Below are 16,162 nucleotides of genomic sequence, written 5' to 3' on the forward strand. Positions count from 1 at the left end.
TCTGACCTTATGTGGGAGAGGAAAGGAGCTCTCTACTGCCAGGAGATAAAAGGCGTGGCTCCTCATGAGGGTCTTGCTACAACCTGTTGGGAATACAAGACTTCGCTATGTGGCCAGTTGAGCTACTGGGAGTGTGGATACAGCTTTCTCTGTGTAGCTTGGATATACTAGAACAATCATATGGCACAACTCTGTGTAGTGAGGCTGCCATTACCTGATGCTTTGGCGAGAGACAGCATATGTTTGTTGGAGTATTTGTCGACATCTGTTAGTATCTCTACACTGAAAGAAAGAAAATCCTAGGAAATTACCACCATCGCTGTATTAGTTGGGGTTCCATAGAGTCACAGAACTCATGAAATGCCTCTATATATTAAAGGAATTTGTTGTAATGACTTCCAACTAACTCAACAATGGGCAGCTGTGAGTGAGAAGTCCAAGAGTCTAGTAGTTTCTCAGTCTCATGAGGCTGGTTGTTTCAGTTGGTCTTCTGTATGCCTCGAGATCTAAATCAAAAGCACATGTCATCCCATGTTGAGATCTGGGTCAAAAGCCTGTATCTTCCAACCTCAAGATCTGGATCACAGGTGTGCCCTCCATTTCTGGATCGTAGTTCACTCCAGACATAGTCAAGTTAGCAACTAGAAAAACCATGCCAGTCACCCAGGAGTCAGTCCCTAGAGATCTGTTTCTCTCTTCATCCTTTCAAGTCTTCTCAGGTTTGTTTTACTAAAGTATCTAGGGTGTCCTCTGTGGTTAAGGGAATAGGGAATCTGTCTTCTCAGAATGAGCATTGATAGTGACTTCTGCACAGAGGATAGGATGGGATTTACGCAAGTGTTCTGGAACTGAGCCTCAAGCATGCTAGAGCAGCATGCTCCCATGAAGCCATGGCTGTGGCCCAGAGTCCTTTCTAGAGAACTTTCTGAATCCCTCAGGCCCTAGATCAGTTGACTCTTGGAGTCCCACTTTACCTGAGCCATTTCTTGTCCCTTGGCCTCATGCTAAAGAGTCTTCCTTGTTGCCTGTAGCTTTTGCTACCTAATCTAAGCTCCGGGAACAGACTGCCACCAGCCCCTGCCCAAAGAATATTGAATCCGAGGATGAAAAACAGACACACACAGTTGTTCAATTTCAACTTGCCTTATTGGCTCAATTGCAGGGCATTATTAATCTCTGAGGCTAGCATGCCCTCCCCAATACTCTTAGCTCAGTACCCTAAATCTGTCTTCAACTTTAGTTGTTCAGTTACCTTTAGGCCCAGCTCAACACCCCATCTCTCCCATCTGGAGAAGCAGCCTATGGCTGATACTCCCAAGATTTCACATGGATTCACACGTTCCTCTGAAACATGGCCAAAACTCTTTCCTTCCCTTATGTCTGCTAGCCTGTCTGCAGGGACCTGGAAGTCCCGCCTATTCCTTCTGTCCAGCAATTGGCCCATGGCATCTTTACTGATGGATCAAGAACCAATTGGGAAACAGAACCTTAGCATCAGACCCACCCCTACCCTTGCTACACTCTTTGACCTTGGGACCTTTTTGCCTTTCATCTAATCTAGAGCATCCCTCCCAGTCATAGCTGGCCCTACAGACCGATTTCCAAACAGAGGAGATCCCTCTGCATTGCATTTTCCATTTTAAAAAAAATGTTTTATTGGACCAGTGAGTAGGCTCAGTTGGTCAAGGTACTTGCCACCAAGCCTGATGACCTGAGTTTAGTTCCTGGGGTCCACATGGTAGAAGGGGGAAAACAGGCTACCAAACTACCAAAAGTTGTTCTCTGACTTCCACACGTATGGTGTGGAATGTTTTAACACTCTCATACATACTACATAAATGTTAAACTATATTATTATGTCCTCCCTACTTTCTAGGAGTCAAAATGCACCCTTTATATATAGTGATGGTAGATGCTATTTTCTGTTATCTTTAACAAAAACTAAAGTTTAAAGTTTGTAGTCACATACTGCTTCCCCTAAAATTGACTTTGTCTTTCTTTTTCTTCTACCTTAAACATATTAATTAAAAATTAACATGGAAATTGGGGCTCATTTTGCAAACACTGAAATATGTAAATTTCAGTATACTTTGGTGAGTTTTGACAGAGGGCAGACTATATAACACAGAATTTAATCACGTTGGAGAAAGTGTCCATTGTTGGAGAAGTTTCTGGGAGCCACTTTCAGTCCCTGCCTTCCCTGACCCCTGCAGTTCCGACTGTGTGTGTAACTCAGTTCTGCTTGTAGAACTTGAGGGAGCAGACAGACTGGCTCCTTCTGTGCAGTGTATGTCTGTGATGTGTTATCCTCTGTATCCTCCCCCTACACACACACACACACACACACACACACACACACACACACACACACACACACGTATTTCTTTATGTAGACTTCTCTGGCCTCTCCCTGTCTCTACTCCCTCCCCAGGGCTCTTTGCTCTAAAACTCTGCTGTGTCATGGCCTCCAGCAACTGGCCTTCACCTCCAGGTGACCTCAGGCACAGCCACTGATACAGAGTCCCATTGTCTCAGAGAGGCAGCCGCCATGGATGCTAATAGGCATGCTATCTCACCACGTTAATATTCATCTCTCTGACATCTGATCATGTTGATAACCCTTTCAAGTACTTACTACTCATTGACATGTCTTAATATTTTTGTGAAATATATGATTTTTTCCTCTGTCCTATTAAAATCTGCATAATGCTATGTGGTAGGAATTTGCTAGACACTATCAATACAAGAAGTTTTAATTTTCCCATCCTGTGGCCAAATCATTTTCTTAATATCTTTTGAAAAGCATCAGGCTTTAAAGTTTGGTGGGCTATAAGTCATCGGTTTTTAATTTTTTACTCGCGCCCTTGTGGCTTTTCTAAAACCTTTTTGCCTAACTGAAGGCTGTAAAGATAGGCCCTTAAGCTTTCCTAGAAAGCAAATGGCATTTGCTTTTACAACGATGTCTGCTTCCTATCTCTAATTTCTGAGCATAGGATGAGGTTGAGGTAGAAGTGGGATAACTGTCATAAAATTAGCCAAGTATCTAATCATGACATGTTAATAAACTTGCCTTTTCCCATTCAAGTATTTTGCCTTCTCTGGGGAGAATCGACTGAACATAAGATTAGGAGGCTGCAGGGGATTTAACTCATATTTAACTCCATTCATTGACTTGTCTATTATTTTTATTAATTTTATCTTGACTGTTATAATCAATCTTATATTGGATAATACAAATCTCCTATGTATTGTATCTATCCTTTTGGCTATCCTATTTTTTTAAATTTCTCTATACATTTTAGACTTGCCTGTATATTTCCAGCCTGCATTTATATTGACTCTCCTCTCCATTTGGAAAGAGTTGATGCTATTGCAGTCTGTTGAACGTGAACATGGCACGTCACTCCATCCGGTCATTTCTCTCCAGCAGATCTTTTTAATTAGCAATAGAATTCTTGAGCATACCTGACGACATTAAGCCTTAATTTGCATGTTCTTAAAGCTATTAAATGGCACATTTTAATTGTACAAATTCCAGTTATATGTTCCAGATGTATTGTAGACACACTTATTCTTGTACATTGGCTTGTACACCTAAGTCTACTAAGTCCATCTCCTACTGGACTTTAGCATATGGATTTATCATTATTACCAAGAAGGTATGTGTCCTGGACTTTTGAGTTTCATGGACACAAATGCTTTTAATAGCATCTTGTAAGGGCTCCTAGTTCTAGTTAGGATGGGAAAGGCACATAGAGAGCTTTGCTCCCCGTGTGAAGAAGATAAGGAATCTGGACCAAGCAAAACTGTACGAGGAAGAGGAGCTGTGCTCAAAATGATGAAGTCGAGAAATGAGGTCCTTGGGGATAAACCAAAGCCCCTGGTGCTTCAAACATGGGGTGAGCGGCTGTCTAGAATGCAGACGGACAGAAATGTGGGCTTACTGATGTGAGAGACTCTAAAGGAAGAGCCGAAACATGAGAACCAGGAAACCTGGAGCGCAATAACAGCGCTGCTCCCGCACGTCCACGGTGTGGAATATTAGACTGGTGGGGTGGGGAGCGCAGAGGTGACCTGAAGGGGCAGCAAATCTCACTGCATCCCAGCTAAAGGATTTAAGCACACACAGTTTCCTGTCTGTAAGAAGGGATCTCAGGCTTAGAAGCACTCCCTGGAGACACCGAAGGGATGGCTGTGTTTAGTGCTGTATTTCATGCATTTGTGAGGTTTCTGCCCTTGAAGAAATTTTTGTAATTGAAAATCGCTCCCTCTCAGTTATGTGCTTATCAGACTAAACCATCAGTTGATTCAGATACCATATTCTTCGGTATTAAAGGTGTGAAAGTGCCGTGCTGCAGTTCTGTGACAACCACCTAATTGAGTATTCTTTCTCGTTATGTGTAAATGCCTTTGTCTGTTAGAAATGCTACCAAACGCAGCCCTGTGGTTACTTTAATTCCATTGCTGATCCTTTCATATGGTTTCCTGTATTCTAAAGGGAAAGCCATACGCACTTGACTTCTGTAGAAACTTTTCCTCTTATGAATCAGCAGCAGTTTGAATCAATGTCAGACGCTTTTATTAAGTGGTTAAATTGATGCCTCTGTGTCAGCACTCTTGTTTTAGGTAATAGTGATTTAGCATTCTCACTAAAGGAAATGCCAGCGCATAAAGAAATTATATTTATTGCTAACTAGAGAATCTGTGATAATAATCATGGAAGGGCCAGGCAAACATGAGATCCTGGGTTCAAGCCTGTAGATTACAAATCACCACCACCACCACCATCATCACCACCACCAGCAGCAGTAACACCACCATTTTTTTCATTTGTGTGTGTGTATATATATATATATGTGTGTGTGTATATACATATATATATATGAGTGTGTTTATATTTTTAGGAGCACATATGTGTGTGCTCACTCATGTGCATGGACATGCATGTAGAGGCCAGAGATTGATATCAAGGATTATCTTTTTTTTTAATTTGTTTGCTTTTTCATTTTGTTTTGTTTTAGAGATAGGGTTTCTCTGCATAGCCCTGGCTGTCCTGGAACTTGCTCTGTAGACCAAACTGGCCTCGAACTCACAGAGCTCCCCTGTCCCTGCTGCCAAATGCTGGGATCAAAGGCGTGCACCACCATGACCTAGCCTAATATTTTTTAATCCAATAAAGTTGGCATTCAGAATTAGTCAAAATACAAATCTTCCAGGGAGACAAATGGGTAGGGACTGAGTCAGAACAAGGCCTCTGGGTGTTTAGTAAGAAGACTAGTTGTATGTCACATCAGGGACAAAGATATTAACCAGGAATAATACAGAAGCCAGACATGGTGCTGCACACATTTCATCCTAGCACTTAAGAGGCAGAGATGGGCAGATATTTGTTAGTTTGAGAATAGCCTGGTCTATCTAGTAAGTCCCAGGCTAGCCAGGGTTACATAGTGTAACCCGGTATCAAAAAGAAAACAAAAATAATATAGAAACTTCATTCCACTAATAGCTTGAATTGTGTCCCTATCACATCTCTGGATTAAACCACATTTTCTCATTTACTTGAAAATACCCTTTCCTTTGTATGTCTGTGCCTGGATGTAAGTGTGGACCGTGTGGGAGCCAGTGTCCATATAAATGTTTTCCTCAGTAGCTCTCCATCCCTCTCCCTTCTTCCTTCTCTCTCCCTCCTCCCTGCACACACACACACACACACACACACGCACACGCACACGCACACGCACACACACACACACACACCCCACACACACTCTCTGGCCAGCAAGTCCCAGGAACCTCCTCCTCCACTCCCCAGAGCTGGCTGGCATGTCAGCTGCAGACTTACCTGTTTAGCTGATGCCGCCCATTTGCTAGCATCGGTACAGGTCCTCTCGTGTGTGGCACGCACTTCAGCAACTGAACCATCTCTCCAGCCTGGAAGACTCCCTTGCTTTTTAAAATGATTTATTTTCTTTTTCATTTATGTGTGTGTATGTCTCTGTATCCGTGTATATACGCACACATGGATCCTATGAATTTGAAGTTACAGGCAGTTGTGACCACATGTGGGTGCTGAGAACTGAAACCAGGTCCTCTGCAAGAGCAGCAAGCACTTTTAACTGCTGAGCCATCCCCAGCCCTGCTTCCTCTTCTGTTTTTTGTTTGTGTGTTTGTTTGTTTTTGGTTTTGTTTTGTTTTGTTTTCTCAATATCTAGGTTCATCAGAACCAATCAAGATGGCTGAAAATAATGGGCAGGAAATTACTGTTGGAAATACCAAACAGTCCTCTAGAGATGGATGTCGACTCCATCGGGTTCCTTTCAAAAAATGGGGTACAATTGACATAGCAAACTTATTTGCTTTACATTTCTGGGCAGAAACCATTAATAGTAATTAATTCCACTTCTGTGAGGCTGAAGTTCTTTGGGTAATCTTATGTGTGATCATTCCTGGGGTTGCAGTCAAGTGGGCACAACAGTACTGGGCTGTGGGGAGGCGAGGTGACCCCTGCTGCATCAGCAGTGGGGGCTGCCTGTTGGCCTAGGCTCCTTAGCATTTCTTCCTCAGGTTCCCATCCCCCAGCAGGTGATGCTGGACAGCTAGCGGTATCAGCAGCACAGGAGAACAAGAGCAGGGTCCTCAGAGCCTCTTCAAGGCCTAGCCTGTGCAATTCACTTTCACCTTCTACTTGCTAAATGAGCCATGTGGGACAGATATAAAGAGCATAGCACAGTGTCCAAGCAGGGAAGGAGCCGCTCATTTGACTAGCTATTCATCTCTCCATGTGTTTCAGCTTGGGTTTCCCCCAAAAACATCTGGAGCTGGAAACAGAGGCAAGACACACAGAAGCAGGCAAACCTTGCACAGAGAGCAGGTAGTGGTCAGGAAACACACCCTGCAAATTCCTACATGGCCAGGGCCTTGCTGAATGGAAGTAAGAAAGGGGGTGGGAAGCTTAGAGACTGCTGCCTCCAGGCTACCTCCTTTTCCTGGCTGGATAAGGCAGTACTGGAAGAGTCAAACAGGAGAGAAGAAAGAAAATATGCAAGCAGGTGGGCATATGGAATCAAAGGAGACAGGAACCCTTCCCCTGGGTTACAGTCACATATCCACACTCGGGGCCTCCTGATGCCCCATGCTTCTGCTTGCTTTCTGGCTTGTATTTGTTATCTTATACATCTCTGTGTGTGTCTGCTAGGCTGTATGTGCACCATATACATACTACACACAGACACACACACACACCTGCAGAGGCCAGAAGAGGGTGATAGATCCCTCGGAAAAGGTGTTACAGGTAGTTGTGAACCACCTGACCTGGGTGCTGGGAACAAACTTGGGTTCTCTGAAGGAGCAAGGGCTGGTAACCACTGAGTCATCTATCCAGTCCACATTCAAGCTTTTTTTTTTTTAATGCAGATTGTATTTTTAAGATTTATTTTTGCTTACATGTATGTATGTTCACTATATATGTCCCTGGTGCCCAGGGTGAGGATGAGGGGGCTGAAGAGGGAACTCCATCCCCTGGAACTGGAGGTAGGGACAGCTGTCAGCCACCATGTGGGTGTCAGTGACTGATCCCAGGTCCTCTACAAGAGTAGCAAGTGTGCTTAACCATTGAGCCATATCTCCAGGTCCCTACCCAAACCGCCTTTTTTTTTTTTTTTTAGAGGCCCTGAAACTTTGCAGTAGCTTCCTGCTGTAAGAGGCCATGACTGTCTGCAGTGTGTAGTATGCACGTAAGCTTTTCAAGTCCTGTGTGGTCTCTGATGCAGGACAGTACCACAGTTCGAATACTGGGAGTAAAAGGAGGTTAAAGATTATGCTCCTGATAGGAAAAGACGAATGGGCATGCTCCGTGGAAGCCCCGCCCCGCCCCACCTCACCCCTCCAGCTACATATTCTGAGTTCTGTTGATATAAGGATGGGAAAGCCAGAGGGTGCTTCAGGCTATTCCAGAGCCTGAGGTTTAGAAACTATCCTGGCAGTCAACGTTTGGTTTCCCTAGCCAGTTCAATGCTCTTTTCTGACACCCGTGGTGGGGTCTCACTCCTGGAGAATGAGGAGCACAGAAATACCATTCTTCATCAGCATTTGGTCTTTCCTTTTTTTTTTTAACTCTTTCTTATAGCAAATAGAAATCACTTTCCATAATTTCTACCTCTAAGTCTATATTTCACACTAGACAAACCAAACACATTGTGTTCTTTCACAAGCCTTCTTTCAAAGTGAGTTTCCCCCATTGGCCGCTGCATGACAAGAGTTGGCCTATCTGCCTTAATGAAACCCACAGGGAGCATTATCTTGAATAATTACATGAGTACACGTGGCAAGTTCAGGGGCTGGGTAGACCATCTTGTGGTTTTGAAATGTGTGGTAAAAAGCATCAAGAGTTGACAGATTAGTTGGGGATTTGTCAAGAGTATTAATTACAGACTTGGAAATCTTGGTTAGTGACAGTCTGTCTTGTCGCATCTTGCAAATGTGATCAAAGTCATTTCGGAACTTATTTGATGGTGCCTAACCAAGGTGTGTGAAGAACGAAGCTTTTCATTAGAAATCACTGGGAAGTGGGGTGCATTTTGAAGGAAGAGGGCCTTGAATTGCACTCCCCTTCACACTTCTTCCTCCTCTTCCTCTTTCTTTTGGGGAGGGCAGATGGGGGGGGGTCTTAAAATATAGATAGCACACAAGGATAAAGTTGGGCCCATAAAAGTGTTTTTAAAGCTACAAAAAGAAACTATGAAGCCTGGAGGTTGTTGTGATCAGTCAGTCCAAGACATGTATAGCTTAACGAAGACCTCAAATGTCAGAGTACAGTATGAATTTGCTTAGGGGAAGGGAAAACAGGTCTCTCCCCTTGTTCAGATCTAGAAAAATCATCCTTTATTTTGGCTTCTTGCAGGGATGAGTGGGCGGGTCGGTACTGGCATCTAAATCATAGAAAATGAAATAGAAACACAGCCCTGTCCTGAAACCTCCCTCCCTTCTTCTGGGAAGTCTGTCCTGATGGACCTCCACTGCCTAGCAGAGTGGATGGACCACTCGTTGATTCTGCGCAACTGGAGAGGCCGGAAAGTGATTAACGCCGAGCCTTGGTTTGTTTGGTGGTCCGCAGCAGTCTCTGAAACCCTCCTTACTGCCTTCCAGACTCTGTTGGCACCCTTCTGGTGAGACGAGGCAGATCTTTTCAATGGCTCATCTAGTCAGAAGTTCTCGTCAGTTGCCTCTGTGCACCAGAGGGTGGCACTCCAGAGGTGGAGAGGAAGGGCGGGAAGAAGGAAGGAATGAAGAGAAGGCAGCATTAATTCTCAGAGCTAGGTCTCTAGTTACCGAAGTATCTTAGCAAAGAGCCGCTACCCTCAGTCCCTTACCGGGGGTTGGGGGGGAAAAACCCCTCTAAGTTTCGACCGGACCTGGGGGTCAGAGTCTTAGAGATTTTAAAGAAGTCACAGCTTGTTTAGAAACAATAACTTTCTGTGTTGTGGGGAACCCACATTTTCTGCACTTCTGAGGGGCAGACGACAAGTCCTCCTTGACTGCGCCCACATCTGACCTGACCCTCTGTGCCATGTTTTGCAGTTGCTGAATTTGTGCGAGTCCGTGAAGGATGACGCCCTGAAGGTGATCTCTGCCTTCAACATTCCACACATCACCATCCGTGCACCAAAAACAGGAATCCCCAACCCCGGGGCTGCCGAGGCCGCCTACCCGGCACCCATGCAACCGCTCGTGCGGGATGCGGCGCGCGCTCAACTGGCCAAGCTGTGAGCCAGGCGAGAAATTTAGTGTCCCATCTTCCAAGTATTTGGCCAGAGCTGGAGCAGAGGCCAAAGTGGCAGGTGCAGGGCAGCCACCTTGGGGATTTTGGTCTGGCAGAGGAGGTCCAGCTAAGGCTGGCGAGGAGCAGGGCAAGTTGTCCGGGAGAGGGAGCCATAGATGGATACCCCACTATCACAGTGACTTAGCCTGGTTTGTAGCCTCGCCTGGCCTTTACCTTGACTTCTCCCAGCCATGGCCCTGGATCCCCCAGACAATCGTCTTCGCCCACCGCATGGTGCCACCAAAGATCTCTACTGTCAGTGGTGACTCATATTCCCAGAGACTTCGAAAAGCTCTGGCGCTGGGTTAAAAAAAAAAAAATCAAAACATAAAAATCAAACACCCTTAGGCAAAAGGGGTGGAGGAAAGCTCCACCCTCTCCAAGCTCGGGCAAAAGTTCAGCGAGGGATGATTCGTGAATCAGGCTTGCTCCAGCTTTGCGAGGAAATGCACTGGCGAGAGCGGAGAGCTTGAGCCTGCAGTCGCCCTAGTCTCACCAGGTAGGTGATCTCCGGACCGCACGACCATGCGCGACAAACGCTCCTCCGCGCTAAACTGTTACCAACCCTTCAGAAAAGCATAGATGTGCAAAGATTAATAAATAATAGAAAGATGCTCCCGCGGCTTGGAGAGGTAGGGCTGGCTGGCCTGGGGAATAATTGGAATAAAGTGATTTTGGAATTTGGAGAGATTACACAGGCGGAAATGAATTTCTCATTTGTGTTCTGACTTGGTGTTGCCCAGTTTCGTTCTCATCTCTAGCCATCGACTCGCTCCCCTCCCTCCATATCCGCTGGCAGCCTCAGTAAGGCACCAGTGACCCACTGGCCCTTCCCACGCTGCTCTTCTCTGCTGTCAAATCCGGTCCCAGGAGTTCTTCCGACACAGCCAGAGAAAGCTGAATGGGCCCAAAGGCCCGCGGCTACCTGACTTGAGGCACTTGGTGGAAGCTCCCCTGACTGCCTTGTTCCCTGGTGATGCAAGAGCCTCCGCCTCCAGGCCGGCTTCCTAATTAGGACCTAAAAAAGAGCACATAGCCCAACCCGTTGCTTTCCCCAGTGCCTGTATATTTTCTTTTAGCATGTCCAGGGTTGCAGAATCGGAAGACTCCAGAGCAGCCTGCTCCTACAAAGAAACACCAGCGCTTCCCCACCCCCACCTCCCACCCCTGTATGGTTCTTTTCTAGTCCAAGTATGAGGCGCCTAGCTCCACGCTGAGGGCGCAGAATACTTGCTGCTGGCTTTGGACTCCCAGAGTAGCAGTAGCAGATTGGGCTGCATGGGTGGGATGCCGAGTGGCCAAGGCACAGTACTGCTTCACAGACCTTGGTCAGGACAGACCTGGATCGGCGGTGTACTTGACTTCATCCACGCCCTTGCCCTGTGCGCTCTTGTAGCGATCACCCCTGACCTCCAGCAGGAGCAAGGCTTTGCCTTGAACACCCCAGCTTCCCTGGGAACCAATGGCTTCTTTGATCTCACTCAGGATTCACTTGAGAAGCTAGACTTTAGCATGGGGCTGTGCTGTGTCACCGTGACGTTAGATCCGCATACAAACACCAAAATGACCAAGATGGCCCAACATTGATTGGGACGGCAGGTCGCAACACTTGTTCTGCAAGAAAAGGCTACGTCCTACTTACTGCCAGCCTGGATGCAGGTTGGGTAGCCCATTAATAGAGTTTCCTTAATCTCGTGTGGGGAGTGGGACGTTCCATTTCCAGAGCAGCTTTTTTGGGCCGCCGCTATGAGAGAAGGGGCTGGGGGTGGGGATGCACATGGCGCCATTGACTTCCAGACTTCTGTTGGAATCACAAAGGCCTCAGGAAGATCAAGGGATTTTTTTTTCGACCCCCTTATGGTTTTCCCAGCTCGGCCTGAACTCCGCTGCTCCATGGTCGCCAGCATCGGCGGACCGATGGATAGACAGTTCCTGGCGTACACTGTGAGCCCCAAACATTTCGAGGCTCCCAACACCGCTCATGGCACAACCGTCTTTCCTTGGTAGCCCCCCTCCTTTTCCTTGTAGTTATTCTTTTCCAGCTAACTTTCTCATTCCCCTATTTTATATGCTTGTCGTGCCCGCCCATCGCTCCCTGAAGCTTCCCGCTTCTCTTGTCTCTCAACTGTCCTTCTCACCACCACCTCTGCCTCTTAAGTAACTGGGCACTAGGGAAACAAACATATAAACCACAACAACAACAACAGCACACACACACAAACACAACACTAAGGAGAGCCTAAAGGAGGACAGAAGGCAGAAGGCGGCGGCGACGAAGAATCTCGCTTGAGGCGCAGACGAAGAGGGGTGAGCATCTTGCTGATCTGAGTCCCCCGGAGGTCAGGAATTCTAGGAAAGGACAGTCAAAGGCCAGTGCCCATCCTTGCACCAATCTAATCCTCATGGTTTGGGGCTGAGAAGCTGTGCAAAGCAAGGGCGGAGGGACGCCTTCTGAGGCTTCCAACTGGCGCCCGCGGCCGGGCTGGACACAGAGCAGTGTACCCTGAGCGCCCCCTAAGTTCCGCTCTGCGAGGTGGCCGCCACGGGCGGACGGGGAGGGGCGGGTACATTCTGAGTGGAGGATGGGCGAGCATGCAGCTGCCCGCAGGCCAAGACACTAGGGTAAACACGCCGGGGTGGGCGGCGCACGCAAACTGCAGGACAGCCGGCGGGGCCACCCTCCCCACTACCTGTCGCAGCCTGCACGCGCCAGCGGCCTGGGGGCCGTGGGGGGTGGGGCTTACCTTCCGGCTTGCCGGGGGCCGGACTAAACGGGGGCGGAGCCCGCGGTGATTGGGCGCGGGGGCGGGGGCTCAACTACCGCAGAGTCTCAAGAGCAGGCTGCTTTCACTTCGCTCCCCGCAGGCACTGGGTCACCAGCTGGTTGGAGCTCTGCGGTCCTTGCCATCGTCGCCGTCACCGGATTCCTGCAGCCGCTCTGCGAGCTGTGTTCCACTTGGATTCACACCACCTCCGCTGCTCCCGCCGCCACCGCCTCGGCGCCCTTCCCCTGGCCCTCGTCCACCCAATGTCTGACTCTGATTCTCGGACTGAGAAACGCAAGGTAAACACTCCGCGACTCCCGGGGCGCAGGCTGGGGATGGATAGAAGACAGGCGCCGCAGCGGCTTCATCTGTCTCTGGTGTCGCACGTGCGGGTGGAGGCACTGGTTTGTCCCGCGTGGCTGCAGGAGGCGAACGCTGGGAGTCGGGTCGAGGTCGCTGCGTGCCAAGGCACTTTTGGGGAAGGGTTGTCGGCACTGAAGCTGCGGGCACTTAGCCGAAGACTGGGTTGGGACGCAATGCCGCACGAGGGGCCGCTGAGGCATCTCTCGCGGGCAAGGAGGGCGCGTGGTCTCGGCTTGGAGCCGAGGTCCCGCTTCGTGGTGCCGGTAGTGCGTCCAGCCGGGAAGCGTCGCGGCGACCCAGACGGCCCGGGAGAAGTAGCCGCGCGGTAGCGGCGGGCGGGTAGACTTAACTCTTCGCTGACGCGGGTTCATTGCGGAGGTTTGAGTATTAAAATCACACGCGCCCAGACTTTGCTTGTACCCATTCAAGTCAGTTTGGCCATAGTGGTCAATTTCCTTTCCGGATGTCCCTGGCGGCCCGGTTCCTTTTGCGACCGTCCTGTGGATATTGAGGAACACCGTATCTACAGGAGACAAGAAACCCCGTAACCCCCCTAGGACCACTTAGGCTACGCGTATTCCAAGCCCCAGCTAGCCGACTACTCCTAGCCCGATTGCACCGGGACCCAGTCGCATAGGCTGGCGGACCCCTGAGCTCGCAAGCCTATTGCCCACGGGGCAGGCACTGCTTGAGGAAGGCTAACTGAACAGTGGGGGCAGAGGTCTGGATGTGCATGCCCGAGACCCGAGATGGTCGTTCATATTTGGTTCGTGTCGGTAGCACTCGGTAGCACATGGGGACACAGCAGGTGAAGTTGCTGAGAAGTTCTTCAGGGGACTGCGGAGGCATTAGGGACTTGGCTCGGAATGGCCTGGAGTGCGATCGTGGCCTCGCGGATCTCCGAGGGGTGCGTGTCTCGCTTTGTCTCTAATGTCCCGCTGCCCTGGCGGCGGGAATTCCCGCAAAGCGCGCGCCGTCCCGGCCTGGCCCAGGGGTGGGGCGGGGCGCAAAGCGAAGCTGCCCGGCCCCCTAAGTTCCAGCCGGAGCTGCGGTGGCCGGCACAGTCTGAGCGGCGCTGGGCGGCGAGTTTGTCAACAATCGCCTTGCCTTCGGCTGCCTGACCCGTAGGCGCCGCCCCCACCGCCTCTGCCCATTGGTTACGATGGGGAGCGACTGCGCGCGGGCCAATGGGGGAGCACTGGCAGCCGGCGCCAGGGGCGCAGGGCTGGCGGTGCCCGCGCGGCGGCGGGAGCTGCGCGCTAGGGGCGGAGCGGGAGGAGGCGGAGGATGATCCCGGCGGCGGCCGGTGCAGCGCGGGCCAGAGGCGCGGCGCGCGAAACCTTCGGCTCCCCGGCGGAGCGTGGCGGAGGGCGGACGGGCAGGCGCGGGGCCCTGGAGCCCAGGACCCGGCTTTGTTTCCCTTGCCTCCTCGGTGGCGACGTGCAGGGGTCGTTCGATCGGCGCAACACGCCGCGCTCGGAAGGGAAGGGGCGGACGTGAGTCTCGGCATGGTGGCCCGGGGAGGGAAAGAGTCAGCCTTGCGCCGGGTATTGCCAAGAACGCGCAGCTAGGTGTGGAACTTTCAAAGGGATGTCTCTTAAGGCCCTCTTTGGAAGTGTGCACATTCCGGCAAGGTTGCACCCGAGAGAAGTGGTTTAGTGTTTGGGGTGGCGCGCAGGGCAGGCAGCAGGAGGGACCTTGCGGCCGAGGGCGCTCGACCCGGGCGGAGCTGCGCTCGGAGTTACAAACTCTATTGTGACGCACTTACTACGACTGACGGCCGCTGCCAAACCTTCTCCAGACTTGCTGCCCTCAGCATTTTCGGCAAACAATGGGGCCGGAGCAGGGAAGGCGGCCAGCCGCCTGCAATCTCTGCATCTGCGCCCGCTCCTGTGCTCCAGCTCCGCATCTGAGCCCGGGAAATGAGAGCCCGCTGGGATTTTCAGACTTGATTCAAGTTTGTCCTGAAGGAAAGCACGAAATGTAGACGTCCCGCGAGCTGCTTCTCCTAAAACTTCTGTGCTTGTGTGTGCGTGAGCGCACAGGCTGACTCCACAAGCTGGGGAGCTGATACTTTGTTTTGTTTGGTAGTCCGATTTAGTTCCACTCTGCATCAAAATAAACACACCTTCATTATTTTGGGCGCCCCTTTGGTCTTACTTGGCAGATAGTCAGAAAAGTAAACAACATAACAAAGAATCTGAGGTTGACTCTAGAATTCTTAACAAATGGATGAAATGATTTTAAAACTTAATTTGCTGAAGATAATCGTTTTGTTGTCCCCCCTCCCTGTTTCCTTGCAGAAAAAAAGACCAAATGGCCAAGCAACCTTCTGATGTAAGTTCTGAGTGTGACAGAGAAGGTGGACAATTGCAGCCTGCTGAGAGGCCTCCCCAGCTCAGGCCTGGGGCCCCTACCTCCCTACAGACAGAACCGCAAGGTAATCCCGACGGCGAAGGGGACCGCTGCCCCCACGGCAGCCCTCAGGGCCCGCTGGCCCCACCGGCCAGCCCTGGCCCTTTTGCTACCAGATCCCCACTTTTCATCTTTGTGAGAAGATCTTCTCTGCTGTCCCGGTCCTCCAGTGGGTATTTCTCTTTTGACACAGACAGGAGCCCGGCACCCATGAGTTGTGACAAGTCAACACAAACCCCAAGTCCTCCTTGCCAGGCCTTCAACCACTATCTCAGTGCAATGGGTAAGCCATAGCTGGGTAAGAGGCAGTTCATGTGTGCTTGTTTGAATATCGGTTTCAAGGCTGTGGGGAGCATTTAAAGCCTCATAGAATCAGTCAAGTGATTCATTCTATATTTTGATAGAAACAAGATGTATGGAGATCTCAACAATTTTTTTTTAACTTGCAAAGTTTGTGTCGTGAATTTATGGATGTACAAACATCAACTTACTGAGTTGCAAAGTTTGAATCTGTGGCCTTCTAGCCAAAGTTTATAGCCAAGGTACAGTTGGTTTTAACCACTAAGCTTAGATGTTAATGTCATTGTGTTATAAAATAGTTTAATAACCACCAGGCATGTAAAAGGAAGTGATTGAACAACTTGGTCATTTCTGAAGACAGCCTCTGCAAAGATGAACAGCAGAGCCAACTTAGAACCCCAAAGATGAATTTATGCCCCAATTCTCCTTTAAGCTCATTTTTGCTTCAAGGGATTTAATTTAGTATGGATGGATGAGATTAGAGTGTAGATTTTTATTTCTG

The 16,162-nt window shown here is 49.4% G+C and overlaps 2 protein-coding genes across 12 annotated transcripts in view; both read left to right on the top strand.

Annotated features, from left to right (window-relative positions):
- Positions 1–12,881, top strand: part of Acoxl (acyl-Coenzyme A oxidase-like) — a 287,456-nt gene extending 274,575 nt beyond the window's left edge. For 2 of the 3 annotated variants that reach the window (XM_006500273.2, XM_011239808.1), the window contains one exon: positions 9,577–12,881. In XM_006500273.2, coding sequence (XP_006500336.1) covers positions 9,577–9,765 — 189 coding nt within the window. In that variant the 3' untranslated portion in view covers positions 9,766–12,881. The remainder of the gene's footprint in view (positions 1–9,576) is intronic. The other variant, NM_028765.3, reaches the window with a different exon arrangement.
- Bcl2l11 (BCL2-like 11 (apoptosis facilitator)) overlaps positions 12,667–16,162 on the top strand; it is a 36,510-nt gene continuing 33,014 nt past the window's right edge. For 2 of the 9 annotated variants that reach the window (NM_207681.2, NM_001291016.1), the window contains exons 1-3: positions 12,667–12,881; positions 15,249–15,385; positions 15,554–15,643. In NM_207681.2, coding sequence (NP_997564.1) covers positions 15,262–15,385; positions 15,554–15,643 — 214 coding nt within the window. In that variant the 5' untranslated portion in view covers positions 12,667–12,881; positions 15,249–15,261. Of the gene's footprint in view, positions 12,882–14,171; positions 14,442–15,248; positions 15,644–16,162 lie in introns of those variants that run through there. The other 7 variants (XM_006498614.3, XM_006498615.3, XM_006498616.3 and 4 more) reach the window with 6 other exon arrangements.

This window comes from Mus musculus, chromosome 2 (genome assembly GCF_000001635.26).
Source record: "Mus musculus strain C57BL/6J chromosome 2, GRCm38.p6 C57BL/6J".
NCBI lineage: Eukaryota > Metazoa > Chordata > Mammalia > Rodentia > Muridae > Mus > Mus musculus.